At 56.2% G+C, this 17,793-nt stretch overlaps 2 protein-coding genes across 5 annotated transcripts; both read left to right on the forward strand.

The window, feature by feature from the left end:
- Positions 1 to 154: 154 nt before the first annotated feature.
- Positions 155 to 8,415, forward strand: STT3A (STT3 oligosaccharyltransferase complex catalytic subunit A). Of its 4 annotated transcripts, none has more exons than XM_038161559.1 (19): positions 155 to 215; positions 1,251 to 1,348; positions 1,474 to 1,599; positions 1,695 to 1,755; positions 2,243 to 2,364; positions 2,537 to 2,682; positions 2,893 to 2,983; positions 3,622 to 3,728; positions 4,103 to 4,267; positions 4,807 to 4,987; positions 5,456 to 5,611; positions 5,750 to 5,841; positions 6,467 to 6,622; positions 6,728 to 6,916; positions 6,990 to 7,106; positions 7,187 to 7,289; positions 7,597 to 7,785; positions 7,899 to 8,014; positions 8,099 to 8,415. In XM_038161559.1, the coding sequence occupies exons 3-19, from the start codon at positions 1,512 to 1,514 to the stop codon at positions 8,135 to 8,137; spliced, it is 2,118 nt and encodes a 705-aa protein (XP_038017487.1). In that variant the 5' UTR covers positions 155 to 215; positions 1,251 to 1,348; positions 1,474 to 1,511; the 3' UTR covers positions 8,138 to 8,415. The 4 variants fall into 4 exon arrangements, with proteins under 4 accessions (XP_038017487.1, XP_038017488.1, XP_038017489.1 ...); XM_038161560.1 differs by having other exon boundaries at positions 169 to 285; XM_038161561.1 differs by having other exon boundaries at positions 169 to 285; positions 1,251 to 1,335.
- Positions 8,416 to 8,598: 183 nt separating this feature from the next.
- CHEK1 (checkpoint kinase 1) lies at positions 8,599 to 15,874 on the forward strand. Its single transcript, XM_038161499.1, has 12 exons — positions 8,599 to 8,757; positions 9,346 to 9,569; positions 9,672 to 9,736; positions 10,588 to 10,657; positions 11,185 to 11,373; positions 12,362 to 12,466; positions 12,595 to 12,690; positions 12,762 to 12,870; positions 13,070 to 13,247; positions 15,192 to 15,323; positions 15,408 to 15,509; positions 15,624 to 15,874. Exons 1-12 carry the CDS (start codon positions 8,693 to 8,695, stop codon positions 15,717 to 15,719), a joined length of 1,431 nt encoding a protein of 476 aa, XP_038017427.1. The 5' UTR covers positions 8,599 to 8,692; the 3' UTR covers positions 15,720 to 15,874.
- Positions 15,875 to 17,793: the final 1,919 nt, after the last annotated feature.

Below are 17,793 nucleotides of genomic sequence, written 5' to 3' on the forward strand. Positions count from 1 at the left end.
CGCCCACCTCCCGCTCCGCCAATGGGAAGGCGCCGTGCTCCTCACGCTCCGCCCCGCGCCCGATTGAGCTTTCGGCGCTTTGGCCAATGAGCGCGGTCGCGGTTGGAGTGGCGTGCGCGACGGCCAATGGGAAGCGGGCGGGGGCGGGGCGCGGGCCGGCGGCGGCGGCAGCAGGGCGGCTGCGCGGGGCGGATGGACGGGGCGGCGGGGCCGCGGTGAGGGACGGCACCGGCACCGGGACCCGAGCCGAGGGCCGGGGGCAGCTGCGGGTCCTGGGGCCTGGAGGTGCAGGGGGCCCGGGCTGCGGGGTGGGCGGGGTCTGCGGAGTGAGGGGCTGAGGGGTCGCGGGGTGCCCGGGCCTCGGAGGGAGCCCGGTCGTGCGGGAAGAGGGAGCCCGGGGCTTGAGGAGCCCCCAGGCGTGAGGGCTGAGACCCCGGGGCCGAGCGGGGGCTGCCGCCTGGCGGAGCGCGGGGGTCGGGAGTGCTCCGTGTCACGGGAGTTCCCGCGGGCTGAAGGGTCCCCCCGGGGACATCGGGGCACCCGGGGCAGAGCCACTCGTGCCCGGAGCGTCTGCACTGTGCTCCGTTATCGCGGGGGCTCCGGGGAATAACCACCGCACGGTGCTTCTGTAGCAGGCAGTGCCCAGCGTGTGCCAGTCAGTCACTTCTGGGCGCAGCAAGGCTTTTCCAGGCCCAGTTCGTTTGGGTGTTCAAGCTCAGCCTGGCCCATTGCGCCCTGCCTGAGACCTGAACTGCACATTTACCCCCCGTGCTGGGACCGAGCCTGCCCGGAGCAGTGGGAGGGGTTCTGCTGACTGATTGGGCAAGAAACGATTTGAAGAAATCTGAGTGTTTTTAAGGTAGAAAGATGTTAAAGCTGTGATTCTTCAGTTAGTGTCACTTCCTTGGTGTGCAACCCCAGGGTTTCTGTGGCTTTCCCTCCCCTCAGGGAGGTTGAATTAAGGAGCCACATTGTCTGGTGTGAGCAAAACCAATTTACTGTCCTGGTCTGCATTAACAAACTACTAGGAGATTTATATATATATATATATATTTGACATAAGTGATCCAAACTGGGAGCAACCAGGAGCCATTCAGATCTCCTGTGTGTGAGAAAACTCACCCATTTCTTGCATTCTCCATGGATTCTATTTTTCGTGCGTTGCTTGCAGGTGATGGCTCATCTTCAGAGAGCATCCAGAGGGAGGGCAGGGGTTTTGCTCAAGTTTACACTGTTTGTTCTGTGCACAGAGAAACAGGCGTGTCCTCTGCCCCGGAGAAGTTCTGGGCTCTGTAAAGGAAGGAAGAGCAGCCAGGATTTGGGGTGACAGCTCAGGTCAGGACAGGAGGTGAGAGGTTTGTGGGGGGAGGCACGAGCACCTGGCAGGGGTGAAGGCTTGGCCAGAGGGGGGGATTTAAAGTCCAAAGGCTCATGAAGGCTTTAAAGGCTTTTGATCTTCCTGATTGTGTCCAGGTGTTCAGGCAGCCTCGGGCCCTGCATTTGATGTGAAAATGACCAAGCTGGGGTTTCTCCGGCTCTCCTATGAGAAGCAGGACACGCTGCTCAAGCTCCTCATCCTGTCAATGGCAGCTGTCCTGTGTAAGTCTGTGCCCTCAGGGATGGCTCCTGGTGCAGGAAAAGCAAGGGTGACTCGTGAGCTCTGTGTGTTCACTGTCCCTCCTCTGTGTTTGCAGCTTTCTCCACGAGACTTTTCTCCGTCTTAAGATTTGAAAGTGTCATCCATGAGTTTGACCCGTAAGTGTCATCTTCTCATTTCCTGGGGGCCTGTTGGGCTTTTCCTGTTCTGGAGCACACTGAATTCAGGTGATGGTGCCAGGCTCTAGTTAATCCCCATTGAGGATTTGGAGGACATATTTCAGCACAGCTTGTTTTTTTTTGTGTTCCACACCCAAATTTGCTTGGTACCCAGGGCTCTTCCTGCAGCCCAGTTCCAAGAATCACCTCCCGTTGCTTTCTCTGGGACGTGGTTACTCCTGATCTGGGCCCAGCAGGAGAGAGAGCTCCTGGCACGATTAGTGTCAGTGTCCCAAGCTTGTTGCCGATTGAATCGGTCCCAAGGGACACTGTCACCTCTGTAAACACACTATTGGGCCCACTGGGAGGAGCAATGAACCTTTGCAGCTGGGGCTGGGGGCTGCTGAGGGAAACTGGGCCAGGTCTCTGTACATGGAGCCCACGGGAGCAGCCCCCACAGTGCCGTCACACCCTGTCACCCTCACAGCTATTTCAACTACCGCACCACCCGCTTCCTGGCTGAGGAGGGCTTCTACAAATTCCACAACTGGTTTGATGACCGAGCGTGGTACCCCCTGGGCAGGATCATCGGGGGAACCATTTACCCAGGTAAAGCCTTTGCCGAGCTGAAATGCACCTGGTGCGAGGGAAAATCGGGGTGGGGACTGCATCCACGAGTGCCAGCTGGAACAGAGGGCAGCTTGAGGATGCATCCTTGGCGGCAGCTCCCTCCTGGTGAGTCTTTGGAGCTCCCTGATAATGGGGTCATTTCCATCCCCAGGCCTGATGATCACATCGGCAGCGATTTACCACGTGCTGCACTTCTTCCACATCACCATCGACATCCGCAACGTCTGCGTGTTCCTGGCTCCCCTCTTCTCCTCCTTCACCACCATCGTGACTTACCACCTCACCAAAGAGCTCAAGGTACAGGGCCAGCAGGGTGTGCCCCACGGGCTTTGGCTTTCCAGAGCAGTTTGCCGTTTGGGAGAGCAGCTGGGTCAGAGTTTGGAGGTGACCACCACACTCCTCAAAACCCCAGCCTTCTGGGAAGTGGCAGATCTATTTGAAAACTTTGTTCCAATGGGTAACAAAGCCCCTAAACCCTGATGTCTCTTCCCTGGCTGTTTTTCCCAGGATGCAGGGGCAGGACTCCTCGCTGCTGCCATGATCGCTGTTGTGCCTGGATACATCTCTCGGTCTGTTGCTGGCTCCTATGATAATGAAGGTGAGTTTGTGACCCTCGGGGAAACTTTTAAGGGCTGTTGGGTGCTGGAAAGTGGTGCTGGAAGATGCTGGAGAGCACAAGAGAGGCTCTGTCCTTTCCTGGTGATCCCTGCTGGGTTTGTGCTGTACAAACCTGACCCGTCAGAGATCAGAGGTGGTTTTCAGCCATGCCGTGGAGTAGAGGGAGTGTCTCCCAGCTCTGGCAGTGAGTTTACTCCAGTATCCTTGTTTGCCAGTCAGAAAGGGTTTTGTCACCTCCCCATACTCTGCCTGGAACTGGAGCTGCTGTTTGGTTCCTCTGTGCTTTTCTCCCCGTTCCAGCAGTGACGTTGGGACTGGCAAAGGCAGCAATCTCACTGCCACTGCCTGGGGCAGAGGAGGATCCTGGTTCCTTTGCTGTAGCTGGGCTTTTGGGGGCCGTGTAGGAGTTCTTCCAGCTGGTGTGGCTGGAAGAAGCCACGTGAGCTGTTAGACACAAACACGGCAGTGTTTCGGTCTAGAAACAGATATCCAACGCTTTTCCCAGGCCTGGCTCTTTGTGTGATGGAGCAGCGAAAGCATTCACAGATCTATTTTTAATGGCTTGAGTTCTCTGCCGTGCCCCAGGGATGGCAGTAACAGCTCCGGGTCCTTCCGCAGGTATCGCCATATTCTGCATGCTCTTGACCTACTACATGTGGATCAAGGCCGTCAAAACTGGCTCCATCTATTGGGCAGCCATGTGTGCCCTCGCCTATTTCTACATGGTGAGTGTCCCTTCTCCCAGCTCGGGGTAAACCTGACTCTCAGATCCCCTTGGATGTACTCGCCAGGGAGCCATGGTGTGCTGTTGCTGTGTCAGTGTGTCCAGAGAGCCAGAACCTCTATGGAGGTGGAAAGGGAATGGGTCCTTTCTTCCCAAAACTAGTGGATTTTGTGTGAGGTGTTCTTAGTAGTGTTGAAAAAATCCATGTTTCTGTCAGTTGTGGAGGATTTTCTAAGAGCAGATCCCGGCTGCTATTACTACTGTGTGAAAATCCTGCCCGTGATCCCAGGAAAGCCAAACCTCTGTGTTTCACCTCAGCTCTGCAGCTGTTCAGTCCTGGAGCTTGTGGGTGTGTGTCTGTTTGTGTCCTGGCAGGTCTCCTCGTGGGGTGGCTACGTCTTCCTGATCAACCTCATCCCCTTGCACGTCCTGGTGCTGATGCTCACCGGGCGCTTCTCCCACAGGATCTACGTAGCCTATTGCACAGTCTACTGCTTGGGAACCATCCTCTCCATGCAGATCTCCTTTGTTGGCTTCCAGGTGGGCACCAGGAGGGTTTGCAGACTTGGGGATGAGTTCTAACAGAACAGCAGCGTGCTGACACCTGGTTTTACTTCATGCCTTCATCACTGAGGTTGAGTGAGTGCTGACTCCTTGTTCCAGCTTCCATGATCCTTGTTCCAGCTGATTCCTTGCTGCCTTTGGCAAAATGAGCCTTTGACGGTGCTGGATGATTTTCAAAGCTCCTAATAACCTTCCCAGCACCATTTGTCTTCCATAAAAATATCTTTGGTTTTGGTGAAGGAAGCACTCATGCCACGTGTGTCTTGGTATGGCAGGAAACAGGCCTGCCCAGGTCATGTTTTCAAGAGAATCTGGTTAATTTTCCACATGGATTCTTATCAGGGTCAAAGCGGATGTAGGAAAAGAACTCGTGCCAGTTGTGCCAGTCGCAGGGAGGGAGCATTTGAACATTTTCCTGTGACTGGCAGAGATTGTGCCGAGCAGTGATTTGTGAAAAAAGCCAGTAATGGCTCCTGTTCGTCTCAGTGTCTGACCACGCTCTGCCCCACTCCCAGCCTGTCCTCTCCTCGGAGCACATGGCTGCCCTTGGAGTCTTCGGCCTGTGCCAGATCCACGCCTTTGTGGACTACCTCCGGAGCAAGCTGAACCCGCAGCAGTTCGAGATCCTCTTCAGGAGTGTCATTTCCCTGGTCGGCTTCGTCCTCCTCTCCGTCGGGGCCGTGCTGATGCTCACAGGTAGCCCGAGTCTGTGGCTATTACAGGGGTGTTTCTTTGCTTGCTTCCAAAGGCATGGAATTTGTCCATCCTAACCCTGTGTTACTGTGGTGCCAGTGCCTGTGAGTCCCCCCAAAGCCGGAGGTTGGGACCTGCCCAAATTTGTGCATTAGCAAGGAATATTTAAGCAGCATCTGTAAGATAGGAGGGGCAGAGACTCTGGGGACACCAGGCTGGTGCTGCAGATACTGGTTGTTGCTCTGGAGTAGCAAAGAGGTGCTAAAGGTAGAGGTCAGGCAGGGAGGAGATTTTTAGAGTGAAATTGCATTGTATTTCCTTTCTAAAATGGCAGCTTTGAGTAGTAGAAATTCTAAATGAGGTCTGGGATCACTCATTCAGCCTCACATGTGCTTCCCTGGGAAAGTACATGTCAACATTGCCCGTTACTCTGCTGGATCCAAAGAGGATTTGTTTTCTCCGCTTTCCTAGGGAAAATCTCCCCATGGACGGGGCGTTTCTATTCCCTGCTGGACCCCTCCTATGCCAAGAACAACATCCCCATCATCGCCTCCGTCTCTGAGCACCAGCCCACCACTTGGTCCTCCTACTACTTCGACCTGCAGCTCCTTGTTTTCATGTTCCCAGGTGAGTTGCCTGACCCTGCATTAGTCACCTGAGGGTTTTCCTGCCTCTTCTGGCTGTGCCAAGCCCTCTGTGTCCTGCTGTGTCCCTCAGTGCCTGGTTTTATTTCATTTCTGAGCCCTTTTTCTCCCCCCATCACAGTTGGCCTCTACTACTGCTTCAGCAACCTCTCGGATGCCCGGATCTTCATCATCATGTACGGCGTGACCAGCATGTACTTCTCAGCTGTCATGGTGAGGGCTGTGGGCACCAGCACTGCCACCGAGTGCTCACAACAATTTAATTTGTTTTTCTGAACTTAGTGATGATTCTTTCACCCTGAGGGCTTTTCTCCCTTCCATAAATGTGGTTTTGTGAGGTTTTTGCAGTGAGGGAAGGTGAAGTTGCAAAACTCAGTGCTTTGGGTGTGACTCGTGTCCCTGGGGCCAGCGCTGCCTGGTCAGTGTTCCTGATTCCCCGGAGCCGAGCTCCCAGTGCCATCTCAAACAAATTCTCTGGGCTTTCAGGCAGGGACTGCTGACAAACAGTTGCTGATGAGCCCATTTCCACTCTTCCTGTGGCACCTGAACACTAAATGTGGTTGAGTTCTGGTGTGGAGGCAGCTGCCAGTCCTTGCTTCCACCTAAGATTGCTGAAGTGACCTCAATTTCCCATGTGGGCCAATTTTGAGCTCTTCAGGGAATTTCCCCTGGGGGTGTCTGAGATGGTGGCAGCTCTCCCTAAAAAAACAGCCACAGGTTTGTCCTGAGGCTGATACAGCCACTGAATTTGAGGTGGTGGATTAGGGATGGCATCCAATTCCCTCTTCCCTTGGATTTCTGCTGGATTCCTTTTCTGACAGTTCTGCTGTTGCCGTAGGTGCGTCTCATGCTGGTGCTGGCTCCTGTGATGTGCATCCTGTCTGGCATTGGGGTCTCTCAGGTGTTGTCCACCTACATGAAGAACCTGGATATCAGCCGGCCAGACAAGAAGAGCAAAAAGCAGCAAGACTCCACCTACCCCATTAAAAATGAGGTGAGCTCCAGGCTGGCTCGGGAGGACGCCTGGTCCTGATGGGCCCAGAGCGGGAGGCTGACAGCCCCGTCCCTCCCGTGCTGAGACCCTGCGTTGTTCCCACAGGTTGCCAGTGGCATGATCCTGGTCATGGCGTTCTTCCTGATCACCTACACCTTCCACTCCACCTGGGTGACCAGCGAGGCCTATTCCTCCCCCTCCATCGTTCTCTCTGCCCGTGGTGGCGATGGCAGCAGGATCATCTTCGATGACTTCCGAGAAGCTTATTACTGGCTGCGGCACAACACGCCGGAGGTACGGGGGGTGGGGCCTCGGGCACCCCACATTGCCCACCGAGGCGCTGATGCCCGGCCGGTGTTCGGTGCAGGATGCCAAGGTGATGTCCTGGTGGGACTACGGGTACCAGATCACTGCCATGGCCAACCGGACCATCCTGGTGGACAACAACACCTGGAACAACACGCACATCTCCCGCGTCGGCCAGGTGGGTCCTTCCCTCCCCTCTGCCTTGGCCAGCCTTTCTGGACCCCACGTCAGCACTGGCTGACACCACGTCTGCCCCAGGCCATGGCGTCAACGGAGGAGAAGGCCTACGAGATCATGAGGGAGCTGGACGTCAGCTACGTGCTGGTCATCTTTGGTGGCCTCACCGGGTACTCATCGGACGGTAAGATCCTGCTGTGAGCCGGGTCAGACCCAGCCAGGGCTGCTGGTGGCCAAATCCCACCTCCAGCTGGGGCTGTGGAGTGAAAACGGGGTCCGAATGCTCCTCTTTGGAGCTCTCCCTCAACCTTGCTTTTGGCCCCCCCACATCACCTCAACCCTCCCTCCTGGCCCCCCGGCTCAGCTTGGCTTCTCAATCTTTTACCTCATCCCAGCCTTTTGTTCTTTCACCCCAATTCAGCCCCTTGCTCTTGGTCCCCCAAATCAGCTCAAGCCCTCATTCCTTTGCCCCCCAACTCTCTGCCTTCCAGACATCAACAAGTTCCTGTGGATGGTGCGGATCGGGGGCAGCACGGACACGGGGCGCCACATCAAGGAGCACGACTATTACACCCCCACCGGCGAGTTCCGAGTCGACCGCGAGGGCTCCCCGGTGCTGCTCAACTGCCTCATGTACAAGATGTGCTACTACCGCTTCGGCCAGGTCTACACTGAGGCCAGTGAGTTCCTGAGGCCCCCCCGGGGCGTGGCACTGCTTCTGGGGGGCCCCACTGCGCCCTGACATCTCTGGGGTGCGGTGCAGCAGCACTGCCTGTCCTTTCCTCTCTCCCAGAGCGACCGCCAGGCTACGACCGGGTGCGGAATGCCGAAATCGGCAACAAGGACTTTGAGCTGGACGTGCTGGAGGAGGCGTACACCACAGAGCACTGGCTGGTCCGAATATACAAGGTACGGCACCAGAGCGAGCCCAGACCTGCCCAGCTGGGGAAAAACCATGGAATTCTACCTAATGAACCTTCTTTTACTGCCCAGGTGAAAGATTTGGACAACCGCGGGTTGTCGAGGACGTAGAGGAGCCAGCTCCGGCCGCGCCGGACACCGCACTGAGCCAGCCTTGCCTGTGCAGCAGAGATTTGGGGGTTTGGTGGGGTTTCGAGGGGTTCTTTCGGGTTTGTTTTATACCGTTTGTAAGCGCAGGCAGCGGCGGGAGGACCCTGCCCGCCCCGTCCTGCCGGGAGTGATTTTTATATACACACAGAGCCGTCGCCAAATCAGGAACTGCGGCTCTCACCGGGGCTGATTGACCAGGAATTGTGAAGAATACAAATAAATAAAATCAGTTTGGTGGGTTTCTGTCTGGGTTCTGTGGGCCGGGCACTGGCGCCGTTCCGCCGCTTTAAACCGAGCTGAATGTAAATGGAGGCGGGGGCGTGGCCTGGGGCGGACGCGGGGTTCCAGGTGAGGGCGTGGCCTGGGTGGCCGGTGGGCGTGGCTTTGTGCGTGCGCGCGCAGGGCGGGGCGGGGCTCGCGGCTGTGGCGGGAAAGGGCGGCGTGGCCGGGCCGCGGCCGGGACCGGGATCGGCACCGGGATCGGGATCGCGGCCCGGAGCGGGCCCGGGGCCGGGGATGGCGGTGCCCTTCGTGGAGGACTGGGACCTGGTGCAGACGCTGGGCGAAGGCGCCTACGGGGAGTGAGTGCGGCGGCTCCGGGGGGCGCGGGGTTGCTGCCGGCCGGGTCCGCCCCTTGCACGCCCCTGCCCTGCCCCTTGCGCGGCCCAGGCCCTGCCCTGCCCCTTGCGCGGCCGCTGCCCCCTCTGCCCCCCGTGTGCCACCTCCGCACCCGCTGGTTGTCCCTGCGTGGTTCTGCGCGGCCGCTGCGTGCCCCCTATTTGTTCGCCTCTCGGCCGTCACTTGCCGTGTGTGTGCCACAGCTTGGCCAATCCGCCCTGCTCGCCCATCACATGCCCACTGTTTGCCCTCTCTCGGGTCGTTGCATGTCCTCTGTGTGCCCCCTGCTCGCCCATCAGACCCTCCTGCACCCTTGTGTGTCCATCGTGCACCTGCCCGTGCCTGCATTCCCTGCCTGCTCCTGCCCACTCCCTGGCTGCAGGGGCACCATTCGCTGCCTGTTCCCTGCCTGTTCCTTGCCTCCAGAGGCAGCATTCCCTGCCTGCTGCCGTCTCCAGAGGCAGCATTCCCTGCCTGCTGCCTGTCTCTGCGGGAAGCACTGCCATGCCCATTTCCATGCCCATTCCCTGCCTGTTCCGTGCCCACCGCAGGGTGCAGCTGGCTGTGAACCGCCGCACTGAGGAGGCCGTGGCCGTGAAAATCGTGGACATGAAGCGCGCGGCCGAGTGCCCGGAGAACATCAAGAAGGAAATCTGCATCAACAAGATGCTGAGCCACGAGAACGTCGTCCGGTTCTACGGACACCGGCGGGAGGGGGCCACGCAGTACCTGTTCCTGGAGTACTGCCGCGGCGGAGAGCTCTTCGACCGCATCGGTGCGGCACAGGGTCCCCGGGGATCTAGGGGCACTGGGGCGTCCTAAACTGTCATCCCCACGGCTGAGGCCTGCTCTTCCCCTTCTTCTTCCCCGTGTGCAGAGCCAGATGTCGGGATGCCAGAGCCAGAGGCGCAGCGGTTCTTCCAGCAGCTGATTGCCGGCGTGGTGAGTGCTCACCGGCAGTGCTGGAGGTGGCGGAGCCGCGGGTGCCAGAGGCAATTCCTGCACAGCCCTGACCCTCTGACCCTTGCCATGATTCCCACACGGTGCTGACCCTTGCCATGATTCCCACACGGTGCTGACCCTTGCCATGATTCTGCACGGCGCTGACCCTTGCCGTGATTCCCACACCGTGCTGACCCTTGCCATGATTCCCACACCATGCTGACCCTTGCCGTGATTCCCACATGGCACTGACCCTTGCCATGATTCCCACACCGTGCTGACCCTTGCCATGATTCCCACACCATGCTGACCCTTGCCGTGATTCCCACATGGCACTGACCCTTGCCATGATTCCCACACCGTGCTGACCCTTGCCATGATTCCCACACCATGCTGACCCTTGCCGTGATTCCCACATGGCACTGACCCTTGCCATGATTCCCACACCATGCTGAATCTTGCCATGATTCCCACACGGCACTGGCCCTTGCCATGATTCCCACACCGTGCTGACCCTTGCCATGATTCCCACACGGTGCTGACTCTTGCCATGATTCCCACACCGTGCTGACCCTTGCCATGATTCCCACACGGCACTGGCCCTTGCCATGATTCCCACACCGTGCTGACCCTTGCCATGATTCCCACACGGCACTGGCCCTTGCCATGATTCCCACACCGTGCTGACCCTTGCCGTGATTCCCACACCGTGCTGACCCTTGCCATGATTCCCACACGGCACTGGCCCTTGCCATGATTCCCACACCGTGCTGACCCTTGCCGTGATTCCCACACCGTGCTGACCCTTGCCATCATTCCCACTCCGTGCTGACCCCTCTCCTCCCCCGCAGGTGTACCTGCACAGCATCGGCATCACCCACCGTGACCTGAAGCCGGAGAACCTGCTGCTGGACGAGCGAGGTGGGGGCAGGCGTGTCCCTCTCTGACCTCCATTAAGTTTTCATGTCTTAATTTGTGGGTTTTTTTATTTGAGTATTTAATTTAAAGCTTTAATTTGAATGCTTATAATTTGCATTTGAATTTTTAATGTAAGGGTCTAGTTTTATTCTGAATTTAAATTTTACTTTATATTTTTAATTTAAAGTTTTTACATTTTTTAGCTTAATTTCTTAATTTAAGCTTTTATTTGAATTTGCATTCTGATTTTAATTTCTTTTAATTTTATTTGTATTTTAATTCAAATTTTAAATTCAACATTTAAACGTAGAACTTTAAAATCTTAAATTGAATTTTTATTTTAAGCTTATTTTCAATTCAAATTTTCAAACAAATTTTAAGTTTGAATTTTAAAATAAGCTTTTAACTTACATTTTTATTTCTCTTTCAATTTGAACTTATATTTTAAATTCATTTTGTTGGGGGAGGGTGGGTTAATTTTGACTTTTGATTTAAAGTTTTAACTTGGCTTTGCTTCTGTTCGGGCCCAGACAACCTGAAGATCTCGGATTTCGGCCTGGCCACGGTGTTCCGGCACAACGGGCGGGAGCGGCTGCTGAACAAGATGTGTGGGACCCTGCCCTACGTGGCCCCCGAGCTGCTGCGGCGCCCCGAGTTCCGCGCCGAGCCCGTCGACGTCTGGGCCTGCGGCGTGGTGCTGACAGCCATGCTGGCCGGAGGTGGGAATGCTGGGAGGGATGGAATTCACAGGGTGATGTGCTGGGATGTACAGGATTCACAGGGTGATGTGCTGGGATGGATGGATGGCATTCACAGGGTGATGTGCTGACGGCCATGCTGGCCGGAGGTGGGAATGTTGGGATGGATGGATGGCATTCACAGGGTGATGTGCTGATGGCCATGCTTGCTGGAGGTGGGAATGTTGGGATGGATGGATGGCATTCACAGGGTGATGTGCTGATGGCCGTGCTGGCCGGAGGTGGGAATGTTGGGATGTACAGGATTCACAGGGTGATGTGCTGATGGCCATGCTGGCCGGAGGTGGGAATGTTGGGATGTACAGGATTCACAGGGGTGAGTGATACACGGCCTGTGGAGGCTGGGACACTGGAATGGCTCTAGGAATGGACTGAGTGCATGTGATGTGTTCAGGGGTGTGGGGGACATGCAGGAGTGGTGCAGAGGACATGGGGGAGTGTTTGTGGAATGTGCAGGGATGTATGTGTGGAATGCAGAGGGGGTGCGCGGGTGAAATGTGTGAGGGGAGGTGCCTGGGGTGCCCCAGGGATGTGTGGGATGGGGAGGGAGCACATGTGAGATGGGAGGGATGAATGGAGTGCACAGGGGGAGGGATGTGTGAAACAAAGATGGAGCGTGGGGGATCCATAAGGGAGATGTGAATGCATGGAGGGGAATGTCTGGGATATCCATAGGGATGCCTGGAGGGAATAGAGGGCTGCAGAAGAGGAATGTGTGTGATGTGTGGTGTGGGGTGTATGAGAGGCAGAGGGGAGGTGTGGGATGCATAGAGAGGTGCGGGATGTGTGTGAGAAACCATGGGATGCACAGGGAGGTTTGGGATGCAAGGGGAGCACACAGGATCCGTGGCAGGGCAGGGTCACCTGGCACACCGCGTCCCCACAGTGTCCCGTGTGAGCCCGGGGGGTTGTGGCACTGGGGGGTGACAGCAGTGGGATCTCCCGGCAGAGCTGCCTTGGGACCAGCCCAGTGACAGCTGCCAGGAGTACAGTGACTGGAAGGAGAAGAAAACCTACCTCCCACCTTGGAAGAAGATTGATTCCGCTCCCTTGGGTAAGCACCCGGCAGCAGCTCCCTAAATATGTACATAAATATCCACACAAATGTATACCTATATATACACACAAATGTATACATACCCCCACACACCATATCGTGTTCCACCCCCTCGTCTCCCCCAGCACTGCTGCACAAGATCCTCACGGAGAGCCCGACGGCCAGGATCACCATTCCTGACATCCAGAAGGACCGGTGGTACAGCAGACCCCTCAAAAAGGGTAAGGGGCTGCGGGGGAACGCGCTCGTGCCCCCGGATTGGGGGGTTACTTGGTGTCCTGTCCCTTTGCAGATGTCAAGCGGGCTCGGCTCTCCTCGGGGGGAGTCACCGACTCCCCCGGAGGCTTCTCCAAGCACATCCGATCCGATACAGACTTCTCACCCGTGAAGGGAGCGCTGGGGTGAGCCTCTGCTTCCCTCCACACGGGTTTGCAATTCCTCGCTCGCCTCGGGGCTTTCCCGGCATTTTCTCCAGGAGGTGGTCGGGTGGAAACCCCGCACAACCCCTGCGATCGTCCCAGATCCCGCAAAATCCCGTGCAATTCCCACATCCGGCTCTCTCCAGCACTCCTAACCCTTGTGTCCCCCCTTGCCTTGCAGTGAGGACAAGGCAAGCTATTCCACGTCACAGCCGGAGCCCGGCACGGGCGGGATGCCCTGGGAGAGTGGCACGGGAAGCATCGACCAGCTGGTGCAGGGCTTCAGCTTCTCGCAGCCCGCCTGCCCCGAGCACATGCTGGTCAACAGCCAACTCCTGGGCACCCCAGGCTCCTCCCAGGTCAGGGGCTGCAGGGGCACCTGGCACCGCTTGGAATATCGGGGTGCTGCCTGGCAGTGCTTGGGACGCGGCTGGGCGAGGCTGATCCTCCTGGGATTCCCCCTCGCGGCCTCTGGGGCGCAGCTCGGCACCGGCGATGGAGTCAGGGTGCACCTGGCCACGGCTGGGGGCTGCTCTCCGCTGCTTGGGGCGCAGCTTTGCCTGGTGGGGAATACTGGAGGTGTAACTTGTTGTGATTTATCACCTCAGGTGCGAGTTTGCAGGATTTGGGGCACAGCTTTTCACTGTTTTCAGTATCAGGGTGACACTTTCCCATGGCCTTGGGGTGCGAGTTTGCAGGATTTGGGGCACAGCTTTTCACTGTTTTCAGTATCAGGGTGACACTTTCCCATGGCCTTGGGGTGTTTGGGGGCAGCTTCACCTCCAGTTTACAACGCTGGGGTCCAACGTTGCTTTGTATAAATTGGGGTGAAGCTTTGCATCATATATATGATAATGAGGAGCAGCTTTGCCGTATTTATAACATCAGGGAGCAGCTTGGCAGTGTGTGGGGTGTGGCGGGGTGATGTTTATCATCTTGGGGTGCAACTCGGCAGCATTTGGGGGGCAGAGTCTCATCCAGTTTACAACATCAGGATCCAGTGCTGCACCTTTTATACTACTGGGGTGCAGCTTTGCCTCAGATATGTAAGATTAAGAAGCAATTTCTGTTGTATTTATATCAGGGAGCAGCTGGTTTGGGCTGTGGCTGTTGGATATTTACCGCCTGAGGGTGTCAGGTGAAGGATTTGGGGTGCAAATTTGCAATACTTTTAGTGTCAGTTTGTCACTTTGCCAGGGACTTGAGGGGCAGTTTCACATCTGATTTACAGCACTGGGGTGCAACATTGTGCTGTGTAAAATATTGGGGTGCAACTTTGCGCCATAAATACCACATTGAAGAGCAACTTTGCTGTAAATGGAATATCAGGGAGCAACTTGACAAGGCTGGGATGCAGCTGTGAGTTTTATCATCTCGGGGTGCCACCTCCCAAGATTTGGGTTTCAAATGTGCATCATTTATGGCATCAGAGTGCACTTTGTGCAGTGTTTGGGGGTGGCTCTGTGGTGTTTTGGGGAGCAGCTTCACATCTGATTTACAATATCAGGGATCAGCTCGGCAGCACTGGGGTGCAGCTGGGCAAGGTTTGTCATCCTGGGGTGCAGCCTGGTGGTATTTGGAGCACAGTTTTGCAGTATTTTGAGTAATAAAATGCAACTTTCCAGTTCCAGGGTAGAGCTCTGCAGCATTTGGGAGGCAGCTTCACATCCAGTTTGCAATATCGGGGTCCATCATTGCACTGTTTATACCATTGGGGCACAACTTTGCATCCTATGCGTGTCTTTAAAGAGCATTTTTGTGACACCAGGGGCTGACTTTGCGCTGTTTGGGATGTGGCTGTGCAGGTTTCTGCTCTCTGGGATGTGGCTGTGCAGGTTTCTTCTCTCTGGGATGAGGCTGTGCAGGTTTCTTCTCTCTGGGATGAGGCTGTGCAGGTTTCTGCTCTCTGGGATGAGGCTGTGCAGGTTTCTGCTCTCTGGGATGAGGCTGTGCAGGTTTCTGCTCTGTGGGATGAGGCTGTGCAGGTTTCTGCTCTCTGGGATGAGGCTGTGCAGGTTTCTGCTCTCTGGGATGAGGCTGTGCAGGTTTCTGCTCTCTGGGATGAGGCTGTGCAGGTTTCTGCTCTCTGGGATGTGGCTGTGCAGGTTTCTGCTCTGTGGGATGTGGCTGTGCAGGTTTCTGCTCTCTGGGATGCGGTTGTTGCCTTGTGCCATCAGGGGGTGCAGCTTTCCAACGTTTCCTCACCAAAAGCCAGGATGTGTCAGAGCTGGGGCTGGAACCTGGTGGGGTTTGTGGCCTTCTGGCGGGATTCGTGACCCTTGGGATGTTTTTTGGGGCGGCAGAGCCCGTGGCAGCGGCTGGTGAAGCGGATGACGCGGTTCTTCACCAAGCTGGACGCCGACGGCTCCTACCGCGCGCTGAAGGAGGTGTGTGAGAAGATGGGGTACGGCTGGAAGATGAGCTGCACCAACCAGGTGGGGGTCAAGGGATGGAACTGGGGCGGGGCCCCCTGTGCCGGGTCATCAGGGAATAATTCGAGGCGTTTTTCCCCTTCGCAGGTCACCATCTCGACCACAGACAGGAGGAACAACAAACTCATCTTCAAGGTGAACCTGGTGGAGATGGAGAGCAAGATTTTGGTGGATTTTCGCCTCTCCAAGGTGTGTGGGGGGCCAGGGTGTGTGGCAGGGGCAGGGTGGGGGTGACCACGGGAGGTGGGTGCCAGGGGAGGGAGGGGTGCAGGGGGATGTCAATCCCTGTCTCTCCCCGCGCAGGGCGATGGCCTGGAGTTCAAGAGGCATTTCCTGAAGATCAAGGCCAGGCTCAGCGACATTGTCAGCACCCAGAAGGTCTGGCTGCCTGGCACCTGAGCCCTCACACCCCTTCTCTGCCTCCTCCTTCTCTTCCTCCACCTCCTCCTCCTCTTCCTCCTGGCTGCGCTCAGGCAGCAGCACCCAAATACTGTGAAGGTGTCTGGTCACCTGTTTTAGGTTCTGAAGGTTCAATAAAGCCCTGGGGGACACGAGGCGAGGCTGGTTGCTGCAAGGGGGAGGTTGCGCTGGGTCTGAAACCTGCTGATGGCGCGGCCTTGCTCGGCCAGGGTAAATCCCATTGCGGGATCTCTGCCGAGCCCTCAACCAGCCCCAAGGGCTGGGGGCTGACCCCCCCGCCCCCCATTCCTGCCCTGGCTCAGGGCAGGGGCTGCCCTCATTTTCCAACCTCTCTAATTGCTTTTCGGAAGGACTAACGAGCCCGAGAGCTGCCAGGGGTTGTTAGCGCTGGAGCGAGAGAGGAGAGCCAGGGATTAACCCCATCCCCCCCAAAAAAGAGCATCCCCCCAAAAAAACCCACCCCAGGGTGCAAACCCTGAGATAGCACCGCAATTCCTCCCTAAAGCTGCATCGGTGTTTAATTATTGGGCTAAAAAATGCCATTTTTTTCCTTGTTTACCCCTTCTTAAATGATTATTTTTTTAATATCCCTTTCCCCGGCCTTTTTGTTTCCCTGGTGGGAACCCCCCTTGGGCGAAGCAATTAGCGGCGATTTTTTAATTGCATATTTATATTGCAGCTGGGGAGCGAGACCCCGGCAGCGGGCGAGGGGAGGCAGGAAGACGCCGCGCTCCGACCTTGTTTGCTTTTCAGCTGGGATTAAGCGCTTTTAATTGTCCCAGAGATCACAGATTGCGGCCAGGGGGGATAATTAGGCTGAATACAGGGTTTTCTGGTTCATTCCCCCCAGGAATTTATATTTCTAAGGGCATGAAAAAGAAAATCTTTGGGAATGCCTCGGGAAGGGAGGGCTGTGGAGGGGTCTGAGGCTGGACACAACTCGTTGCATGAGTGGGTCTCGCTGTCAAAACAAATTAATTTTTCACCTGTTACCAGCTGTAAATGGGATATTTTGGGGGGTCATGGGCACATCTCCTCCTCCCCAGGATGCTTCAGGGGAGGCTGGACACTGCTTCTGCTCTGCCGTGGTCTCGTGCGTTAACCCAGCCCCATTCCCATGGGAATCATTTTCAACCTTAATTTTTAGGGAGGGTCCTTTTGGTTTTTTAACTCCGTGGAGAGGATTATTTTCCTCTTTCGGGGTCTATGGGGGAAACTGCAGGGGGATGAAAGGTTTGTGTTCCTATGTGGCTGGCTGGGGGTGTGCTGAGCGGGCCCTGAAAGCGCCCTTTGTGCGGCCCCGCCGGGGACCCGGCGCGCTCGGAGGCACCGGAGCGTGGCAAATCCTAAAACCAACAGCACGGCCGGGGCGGGCGGCCGGGGCCTCTGCCCCCCCACCCCAAATTCAGGGCTCTCCAGCGGGCACAGGGGGTTCTGCCGGCCCTCAGCTCCTGGCAGCGTCCTGGGAGCGGAGTTTGGGATGCGGAGTTTGGGATGCAGGGTTTGGGATGCGGTGCTGGATGCAGGATGGAGGGTTCAGGGATGGGATGTAGGATTTAGGACACAGATGGAGGATGGAGAATTTAGGATCTAGGTGTTGGTTGTGGGACAGAACTTGGGATGCAAATGTGGGACGTAGGATTTGGGATGGAGGTTTAGGGCGTAGATGCAGGATGTGAAATGGAATTTATGATGCAGATATGGAACTTAGGACTAGGCTGTGGATGCAGGATTTAGGATGTAGATTCAGGATGCAGGATAGAGTATTTAGGATTTAGACATGGGATTCAGGATTTAGGGCACAGATGGAGAATGGGGGATGGAGGATTTAGGATCTAGGTGTTGGTTGTGGGACAGAACTTGGGATGCAAATGTGGGACGTAGGATTTGGGATGTAGACACAGGATGGAGGGTTTAGGATGTAGATGCAGGATGTGAAACGGAATTTATGATGCAAATATGGGACTTAGGCTGTGGATGCAGGATTTAGGATGTAGATTCAGGATGCAGGATGTAGATTCAGGATGCAGGATAGAGTATTTAGGATTTAGAC

Source organism: Motacilla alba, chromosome 24 (genome assembly GCF_015832195.1).
Source record: "Motacilla alba alba isolate MOTALB_02 chromosome 24, Motacilla_alba_V1.0_pri, whole genome shotgun sequence".
Taxonomy (NCBI): Eukaryota; Metazoa; Chordata; class Aves; order Passeriformes; family Motacillidae; genus Motacilla; species Motacilla alba.

What these genes read in the sequence shown, in the direction of transcription:
- STT3A (XM_038161559.1), top strand. Translation starts at nt 1,512, where the DNA reads ATGACCAAGCTGGGGTTTCTCCGGCTCTCCTATGAGAAGCAGGACACG. An exon ending in GTCAATGGCAGCTGTCCTGT is followed by an intron (nt 1,600 to 1,694) that starts GTAAGTCTGTGC and finishes CTGTGTTTGCAG; the next exon opens with CTTTCTCCACGAGACTTTTC. An exon ending in GGCCGTGCTGATGCTCACAG is followed by an intron (nt 4,988 to 5,455) that starts GTAGCCCGAGTC and finishes CCGCTTTCCTAG; the next exon opens with GGAAAATCTCCCCATGGACG.
- CHEK1 (XM_038161499.1), top strand. Translation starts at nt 8,693, where the DNA reads ATGGCGGTGCCCTTCGTGGAGGACTGGGACCTGGTGCAGACGCTGGGC. An exon ending in AGATGAGCTGCACCAACCAG is followed by an intron (nt 15,324 to 15,407) that starts GTGGGGGTCAAG and finishes TCCCCTTCGCAG; the next exon opens with GTCACCATCTCGACCACAGA. An exon ending in TGGATTTTCGCCTCTCCAAG is followed by an intron (nt 15,510 to 15,623) that starts GTGTGTGGGGGG and finishes CTCCCCGCGCAG; the next exon opens with GGCGATGGCCTGGAGTTCAA.